Source organism: Pollicipes pollicipes, unplaced genomic scaffold, assembly GCF_011947565.3.
Source record: "Pollicipes pollicipes isolate AB1234 unplaced genomic scaffold, Ppol_2.1 Scaffold_2555;HRSCAF=2994_pilon_pilon_pilon, whole genome shotgun sequence".
NCBI lineage: Eukaryota > Metazoa > Arthropoda > Thecostraca > Pollicipedomorpha > Pollicipedidae > Pollicipes > Pollicipes pollicipes.
The window spans coordinates 26690837-26700357 of record NW_023596136.1 but is presented as its reverse complement, the minus strand read 5'-3'; the positions used below and the strand labels follow the sequence as shown (position 1 = coordinate 26700357).

Genomic DNA, 9521 nt, shown 5'->3' with positions numbered 1-9521 from the left:
GCCTTGGGTAAAGACCCGCGCACCACGGGTGTAGTTTCCTATCCAGTTGGGGGACGGGAGGGAGGGGGTGCTCCAACCCTCCAACTTTGAAGAGGAAGTTGGCGAGATCCAAGAAGCCGGTTTGTTAGCGTATTTAAGGGCAGACTGCGTCATTTTCCGCTGTTCTGCTCCCTTAGCTCGCTTTGCGAAACCACGCCCCTGCTGTGTACTTGGTGATGACTTGAGATTTTTGGGCGCGCAGACATCGAAGGTCATATTGTGCCCATAACGTCTCCGTGTACTTGAGCGGCTGTCTTTCATAAGACTTGACCTGAGCGCCGAATGCATTCCTTGTCGTTTAGATTTTTAGAATGACGGCCGGGTTACATCCCACTCAGCCAGGACCAAAGGCGAAAGCCGATCATGTCCGAAAGAGACGTCGAAATTGAAGGCGGCGTTCGGAAAGGCCAAGACGCGACCCAATCCGCAGCCGAGCATCGGTCACGTGACGTGTGGCGAGCGCCACGCAGCGTCCTGTGGCGGCCTCTTCTTGCCCGAACACCCAGCTACAACATATCCATGCCCCGCCTAGCCACTGAGCCTCGTCTCGCCGCCATTACGTCCGCGGCGGCGAGACTTGGGGCCGTCGCATCCGCGACTGACTCGGGAGCGTCTTCCTCCGCGGGGAGGGCCTCTCCGTGGCGGAGTGCCCCGGGAGCGTCTTCCTCGCGGGGAGGGCCTCTCCGTGGCGGGAGTGACTCGGGAGCGTCTTCCGCGGGAGGGCCTCTCCGTGGCGGAGTGAACTCGGGAGCGTCTTCCCGCGGGGAGGGCCTCTCCGTGGCGGAGTGACTCGGGAAGCGTCTTCCTGCGTGAGGGGGCCTCTCCGTGGCGGAGTGCCTCGGGAGCGTCTTTCTCGCGGGGGAGGGGCCTCTCCGTGCGGAGTGACTCGGGAGCGTCTTCCCGCGGGGAGGGCCTCTCCGTGGCGGAGTGACTCGGGAGCGTCTTCCTCGCGGGGAGGGCCTCTCCGTGGCGGAGTGACTCGGGAACGTCTTCCTGCTGGGAGGGCCTCTCCGTGGCGGAGTGACTCGGGAACGTCTTCCTGCGGGAGGGCCTCTCCGTGGCGGCCCAGCGTGTTAGCAAGGCAGAGCCGCCCGTGACTGGCGGCAGACGGGGTGGTGGGCGTGGCCTCGGCCAGTGGGTGGAGCGATAATACACGGTCAGACGCGAAGGCGTGTTTGGAGCGGGCGGCAGACTCTGAGCGCGAGAGGAAGACGGCACGCTTCAGCCGGTGACGGCGTAACTGGCGGCAGGCCCCGGCAGACGTCGTCAGCAGCAGCCGACAGCTCACTTGGAGGGAGACGTGCTGGGCTCCCAGGACAGCCGCTGTGGGCCCCATTCACGAATCGTTGTACAGGTTGGCCCGAGCATAACAACAGCCAGGTACCAACTTCTGACAACCTGGCTTGGAAGGGGATGACTTAGACTCGTGATGGCCGAAGAAACGGGCGACAATTAACGCCAGATTGACAACTTTCTCAACAGCGACATCCGAATTTCCGGGTTTCCAAAGATGACGGACCACGATAATCAAAAATATATTCAACCACATATAATATCGCCTTACAAATACTGTTTAAAGTTGGTCACGCCCGTGTTTAAGTGGATACATGAGACCAAGCACCAAACACTCAACAGTCAATTGGGACACAACTGGACATCCGCGAAAGCATATAAACGCACCCTGCACTCACCACTGGCCGGCACGCAACGCCTGGGGAAGCCGCCAATGGTACGCCTACGCCACAGCTGGATAACTCGACAATCGCTCGCCCATCCCACATCACTGAGTAACGCCCCCCCCCCCCCCCCCCCTGCAAATCCGGCCGGGGTGGAACAGCGCGCACAGCCCGCCGGGCGGAGTGCCTGGCCCCGCCCGTGGCGCCCCTGGTCGGGGTCGATCGCCTAGCTGGAAGCGGCCCCAACAACGCCACCTTGCCCAGGAACACGTGGTGAGCAAACGGTGGATCTGCAGCTGCCGGGCGAGGGGGGGGGGGGGAGGGGCGAGCGGTGGAGCTAAGCGTGGGTACACACAGGACTGATATGTGGCGGCTCTGGGCGAGCACCGGCTTCGTCGGAGGCAGGCGCTGCGGGAAGGGGATGGAAGAAGGTGGAGCGGCACTCGTCGACGCGGCTCGGTGTGTGCGTCCCCGCCCGCGGCCCGGGGCCGATTGTCGAGGCGGCGGCGCAAGCTTGAGGACTCGCACATGGATGACATAAGGACACTTACTGGAGACATCGCCAGTGCATGAGAAGCAGAACACTGGAGAGATGGCAGCCCGACAGCGAAAACCCTGCAGAGTCCCAGAGTCCCAGACACACGGCAGCACACAGGGTGCTTCAACGACACTTAATCTGCGGTCTTTGGTTGAGTTTAACATGGGCTACGCTCTTGTCCGGGAAGCGACGGCTTTTGCGCAACCGTGACGCGCTGACCGCCCATCTGACCTAACCTTCCCAACTAAGCCCGAACAAGCGCGGCAGTGACTAGTCAAAACCTCGCCTACAGCATCCAGTTCCGCGTGACCAGCGTGTCTCGCCATCGTGCCTCACTGAATCGCTTGCAAAGGCGTGCACAGGCGTGCGCAGGTGTGCACGCCAGCTGAGTGAGGCACAGCGGAAGAGTCGGCCTTCATCTCGGACCGCCGCGCACCGGCACCGGCAGCGAACGGCGGCCAGAGGCCCGGGCCGGCCAGCGGAAGGTCGCACGCGGCCGCGGCGGCCCGTCGCCATTGGGGGGGGGGGGGGGGGGGGGGGGGCACAGAGCTAGTCGCGGCTCACAGTCCGGTGGGAATGGGAAGTCTGCACACGAGCGCCACCGGACCACAAGCAGCTCAGTGTAGGTGCAAAGCTGGCGGGTCGGCGGCTGTGCACAGTGCGCTGCTGGGACAACCACAGCCAAACGTTATGCGCGGCGGAGACACACACGCGAACACAGGCGCAAAGCTGGGCCCCACAGCCGAACGCTAACGCACAGCTGGGACCCACAGTCGAATACAGGGGCATAGCTGGGACCCACAGCCGAACACTTGGGGACACAGCTGGGACCCACGGCCGAACTCTGGGGCATAGCTGGGACCCACAGCCGAACTCTGGGGCATAGCTGGGACCCACAGCCGAACACTAGCGCACAGTGTCGACCGCCACAGCTGCTGTAGCTGTGACAGCCCGACACTATCGCTGGGAGCCCACAGCGGGGCGCCCCGCCGCAGCTGTGCCGCCGCGCCCACCAGAGCAGCCGCGCGGAGCCGCCGGCCCGACGCCCGGCCAGCTCCCTAGTCGTCCAGCGTCTCTCCGGCCAGCAGCGGGATGATCATGTCGTCCATGTTCGGCAGCACCATCAGCTTCTGCAACGGCGGCGTCGCCGCGTCAGACCGCCCCACGACCACGACGGCACACCGCACGCAGTTCCACCGACGCGTCAAACAGCGAGCGAAGGCAGGGCACTAGCCCGCAGGTAAGACAGCTCAACAGCCCCAAACGCAGGACATCATCCCGCCGTCGGCGAGACACCGCGCGCTGCGTCTACAGGGCCCCTGAAGAGGCAGCATTGACACAATATCACCCCCCACTACTGCGACCCGAGCCAACACGGCACCATCCTCAAAGCCGCTCCCCAGTCCCTGTGGACGGCATCAGCTCCGGACAGCTGATCCCTGGACAAGACAGGCTGACCCCCGGAGTGTGGGCGGCGGGCAGGGACGCCGCCGTCTCCCCCCAGTCCCCGTGGGCGGCCAGCAGCTCCGGACAGCTGATCCCAGGACAAGACAGGCTGACCCCCGGACAGTGCGGGCGGCGGGCAGGGACGCCGCCGCCACAGCCGGACTCACGTGCACTTCGCCGATCAGCTTGTTTTCGATCCAGTCGGTGACCTGAGTCAGGGTCACGTCGTGCGTGCCCAGCCGCGGGTGGGCGGCCAGGATGATGTCTGGCTTGCCGCGGAAGCCGTACCTGCCGCCGCGGGGGCACAAGGGCACACGGGTCAGCTTGGTGGCACGCGCCAGGGCCAACCCTGCCTTCATGCAGACTCAGCGGCCTTCAGACACACGACGAGGCCGCTGGTGCTGCGTTAGCGCCGACCTCGGCTCCAGCCATATATCATTGCCGCAGGGCAGACGCAGACATGTGAACGTGTCAACTCAGAGACGACGGGCAGTCATTCCGTTGGATTATGGTAGATGTCGACTGACCATGAACGATGCAACGATGAACAGCGTGTAGTGACAATGACAAGAACTTCTGTGAGCGCGGGGAACCGCGCCCCGGTGGATTCGGGCCCACTTCGAGTCTACAGACGGCGGACAGAGGGAGAAGCGAACAACAAGGAAGTATGTACATGCCAGCGACCTGTCCTTCGCTGAACGCCGCCTGTTAAGAATGGATATGGTGGCAAAAAGGCGTCAGCGATATAGTGACCCCCAGAGCCGTCAGAGGCCACTGTACCCAACCGGAGGACGGCTAAAGAGTCTGTAGCGACCCCGCTCTGGCCTACTCACCTAACTCAACCCACCACCGACCCACACCGACCCATTAGAGCTTGTCGGCAGGAGGCTCGAGGCGTGCCTGCCCTCCCCACTGATGGCTCTCGGCCGCTCCCTGATATCCACCACCGCCGGTACTGAGCGCCGGTACGGACGGTTTCTCAGACTGTCCTGTCCCTGCCCAGTCCGACCTGACCCGAGGGGACCTCCGGCCGGCCCGCTGCCACCCACCAGAGCCGCCGGTACGGACGGCTTCTCAGCCTGTCCTGCCCCCGCCCTAGTCCGACCTGACCTGAGGGGACCTCCGGCCGGCCCGCTGCCACTCACCAGAGTCGGTCGTTGGGCGGCCGGGGCACGTTAAGTGTGAGCACGCCCTGCAGGTGCTTGAGCGTCACCGTCAGCTCCAGCGGCGTGTTGGAGAACTCCTCCATGTAGCGCTTGACGTATCGGTTCTGCGCCGCCTGCAGCCGACCGGCGGTGTGCGTCAGGACGGCGAGACGGGGACGCGTCGGGAGGGTGGAGCAAGGACGCGCCGGGCAGGGGGAAAACAGGGACGGGGAGGGTGAAACGGGACGCGTCGGGAGGGTGGGGCAGGGACGCGCCGAGGGCAGGGGGAGAAACAAGGATGCGTCGGGAGGGTGAAACAGGGACGCGTCGGGAGGGTGGAAGCAGGGACGCGTCGGTAGGCTGGAGCAGGGACGCGCCGGGGCAGGGGGAGAAACAGGGATGCGTCGGGAGGGGTGGAGCAGGCAAGAAGGCGTCAGGGCCGTGTCTATCGAGCTCGCCTCACACCAGCAGAAATGGCGAGAAATGACGCACAGTGGCGCAAAAACCGCTGAATGTGTTCGGCATCCTTGGCCAAGGCCGCTGACATCGGCTGGGAGACAGCACGGCCTCCTAACTGACAGCAGCGCGGGGAAACCAGACCAGGCGCCGCAGGACACGACAGGAAGACGTGAGTGGCACCGGCTTGAAGCGTAAACAGGGGTCCGCAAGTCTTGCGGCCGCTGATTTTGACACAAGCATAGCGAATAACAAAAACCTGCGTCACAAAAACGCAACTTAGGTTTCCAAACGGATTGCTAAACGAAGATGCATGGCGCGGCATGCTCACATTCATCAGGAACGGCCACATTAATCATGTACAGCCAGGCGCCTCGTTTGGTCCGCACCAACCACGTCCGACACCGGCGTTTTCGCAGCAAACTAAACCCGCGTAAATCCACAACCAGACGTGCGTAAAATGACTCACTACAGATTCAAAGTGCTCCGCAACACAACTATCTGATCACTGAATATGGACCCCTGCAGAGCGGCGCGGCGCATTAGCAACAAGCGGCGTCGCACGCGACGCCGGACGAACCCACTGTACAGCGCGCGGTCTCGACACGTCTGCCAAGGACCTTCCCTAGGAGCGCGGAGCCCGTGCGCCGAGCGTCCGTACCTGCTGGAAGTAGCGCGAGGTGGTCACCTTGTCGACCACCTGCATGAACCGCTTGCCGACCTTGGAGGACGGCTGGGAGGGCGAGGCGGGCGAGGGCGGGCTGCCCCTGCGGACACGCCGGCACGTCACTGTCACGGCTGACCGAGCCTGGCACGCGCCGGGCGGGCCACACCCGGCCAAGTGACACGCCGTGTACGCACACTGCCGCAAACGCGCAAGGCAGCGACGCACCCGCCGGTTGCGGTACACTACCAGCGACAGAGGGGCCGTGCCACGCTGCGTCGGCTTTATCTCGCTCCGCAAAGATCGGACCAAGCCCGGCGCCGCCGTCTCGCGTTAACACGGCAGCGACAAAGCCCCGGGGATCGGCTGGGAGCGCGGCGGCGCCCGACTGACCCGTCCGAGCCACCCGAGGTGTCCACGTCCTCCTCGTCGCTGGACGAGTCCATGCTCGCCAGGTCGTCGTTGCGGTCGCACTGGTACACGGCGCAGCTGGAACGGGACGAGAGACGGTGAACGGGACGCGGTCAGCTGGACGGGGCCGGCAGCGCGGGGCGCGGCGGCCCTCGGTGCGTGCGATGCCTCACACCCGCGGAGAGCTGCTGGTTGATCGATGATGCTGACGGGCGGGGACGCGTGTCGAGTTTTGACGTGCTACGGGAACAAGGAAGAGGGGCCCTCCTATGTGAACACGCAAATAACCTAAAAAATATCCGGGTACATACGGGATACACATCACAATAAACATACTAGCATTACAAATATCTGCCCGCCTGTCCGCATTAGACGCATCAGGGCACAGGACATTTTAGTTGCAGGCTTTTGCGCCTTGCATTTTACATACTATGATTGCTATTAAGCGTTCGGTCCACTCCCAAAAAAGCCTGACGAAAACGACGAGGACACGTCCGGCTCCACCAGAGGTCGCGCGCCGCCCTCCGCCCTCGTGCTGGTCACTGCCGCGTGCCCACCCTGCCTGCCACTCATCAGTCCCGTGTCACATCCCGCGCGCGCTCCTCACGTCCTCTACAGTCTCACACAGCCCGCCTGGCCCATCTCTGTGCCCCTCGCCTCCCTGTCACGCCTGCCGGCCCGTGCCAGCCCCGGCCGGTACCTCTCCGCCCGGTCCGTATCTGTGCTCCTCCCCTCCCTGTCGCGCCTGCCGGCTCGTGCCAGCCCCGGCCGGTACCTCTCCGCCCGGCCCGTCTCTGTGCTCCTCCCCTCCCCGTCACGCCTGCCGGCCCGTGCCAGCCCCGGCCGGTACCTCTCCGCCTTGCCGTCGGCGTGAGAGGACGGCGACGGCAGCGGCTCCTTCTCCCCGTCCTTGTCCGCGCTGCTCTTGTCCTTGTCGCCGCTGGTCTCGGCCGCCTGCTCCTTCTCCGGCTGTCCGCGGCGGGCAGCGGCGTTAGCACCGGCAGGCGCGCCCACACGAGACGTCAGACAAGGTACGCACGATGGCGAACGGGCAGCGGCATGGTTCACAGAAAACACACACAGGACGCGTCGTACTTGACGGCATCCAGAAACATCAGACAAACTAAAATACAACAAGCACGTACATGCGTGATGCATGATCAGTTAGGACGTACTGACCTTCCAGCCCGCTAGACAGAGGAACCCACAATTATGGCGCACCGAAGACAAGTCACACCCACGTGTCCGACCCGGCTAACAGGCGCGCTTGGCAAGCGTATGACTCCGTATTTTCGACACAGCGGGACAGATACGTCAAAGACGTCAGACAAACCAGATGGCATACAAGGCAGACAGAAAAATACGCGTCGATCATGGAGCAGCTGTAACAACAGGTGAACGGCATACATCAGACTGATACAGCACACATCGCCACAACATGGCACTTCCGAGAGACATCAGTCGTCTGATCGAGTCAGCAGGGAGGACGACAGCGACCAGGCTGGCTGTGGCACATGCCACACCCCCCGTCGCTTTCTCTCCGTCAGCGCAGTCTCCCCAGCGCCACCCCGTCCGGGGACTGCACATTAGATTACGCGTGCCGGCCGTGCGACCGCAAGCGGAAGCGTCGCCCCGCCTGCGTCGCCATCCTCCACGCGCGCCGACAGGCACACCCGCTCCGACCCAGCGTCGACATGTCAGCGGCTGAGACTGGTCTCCAAACCAGTTCAGCCCTGCTCTTAACCGGTGACATCCTGTTAAAACCGGCGGACAGAAACCACGCCCGTCGGTTGTTGCCAGCCGTGCCCCGACCGCGCGCTCCTGATCCCGGATCGATGCCTGCGGCCCGCGCGCGTCACCCCCGACAGCGGGGTGTGAAGAAGACTGCAGAGCAGCGCCGGTGCAGCCGCTGCCGGTCAGCCGCCGCCCCCAGGGCAATGACCGATCACCACAGACGCACGTAGGCCATCAGCGTGGCGGCCGTTCAGGCTGGTTGTCGTACCGCGACCTGCGGAACATTTCAGCGATGCGCGGGATTCGAATTCGAGCCCACCGATCAGCAGTCCAGATCACCCAGCCGCGCCACTGCCCGCGCGCCCGGTTCGCCACTGACCTTGCTCAGCTTCATGAGGTTGACCTTGGTGCGGAGCGTCATGCAGCCGCCCGCCCATCGTTACAGCACGGCCATGTCGGTCCAGAGGGCCGCGCTCGTCGCTGGGTCGGCGCGCTCACCGAGAGGATGCGCGGCAGCAACCGAGCCCAGGTCGCACGAGGTCACCACCAGCTCCTCGATTAAAGAACGGCGGCTGGAGACAAAACAACACAAATTACAGCACAAACAAACCTTCGAACCACAAGTTCTTCAATGCAGCGGGCAGCTAAAGACAATGGAGTGTAGCACAGGTCAACAATGAGCTTCAGGTGTCACAACAATGTCACAGCAACGCCCTCAGTGCAGAAGACTCCGACCTGACAAACGATGGCCACGCGCCTGAACACTGTCCAATGCGGTGTTTGGTGCTGAAGGACGCAGAACCCACCTTGATGCGCGGACAGCTTGCCGCTGGATGCGGAGTGCACGAACTCTACCCATGGCCCCGACTGACCGAAACACGCCGAACGCCAGGCGGCCAATGAGCGCGTTGAACCACATCACGTGACCGGTGGCGGCCGGGGCGGGATTGACGCCATCGGTCGGCGACGGCGGCCGGGAGTCTGAGCCGCCTCTGGGTCTGCGGGGGTCAGCTGGGGTCAGCTAGGGTCAGCGGGGGTCAGCAGGGGTCAGCCGGGGTCAGCGGACGCTCCCAGACACGGCGAGATAACACAGATGAGCTAACAAGCAGCATCACCAGTCCTGTCCGCCTACAGTGAGGGCCTCCAGCCGTGGGAACCTCCCTCAAGTCGCAAACAACACCCAAACATTTCTCTCGGGCGGCTCGCTCCCAGCTCACCGCCGTCACCAGTTTGGACATGTAGTAGTCGAAGTCGAGTTTGGGCGTCGGTTTCTGGCAGCAGCGGCGGTGGCGGTGGCGGCGGCAGCGGCGGCCGGCTCCTCCTGTCCAGTTGCGGGGGGCCGCCGCCGCGCCGGGACCCCGGTTGCCTCCGGCGGCGGCTGGGCAGCGGGCGAGGCCGGCGCTCTCCTCTTT

General features: G+C 64.0%; 1 protein-coding gene across 1 annotated transcript; it reads right to left on the bottom strand.

The window, feature by feature from the left end:
• Nucleotides 1-2954: 2954 nt before the first annotated feature.
• Nucleotides 2955-8574, bottom strand: LOC119103262 (testis-expressed protein 2-like). The gene is made up of 7 exons (XM_037226728.1): nt 8489-8574; nt 7226-7344; nt 6358-6453; nt 5962-6067; nt 4845-4978; nt 3867-3987; nt 2955-3383 (listed from the first exon to the last, which is right to left on the bottom strand). Exons 1-7 carry the CDS (start codon nt 8528-8530, stop codon nt 3312-3314), a joined length of 690 nt encoding a protein of 229 aa, XP_037082623.1. The 5' UTR covers nt 8531-8574; the 3' UTR covers nt 2955-3311.
• Nucleotides 8575-9521: the final 947 nt, after the last annotated feature.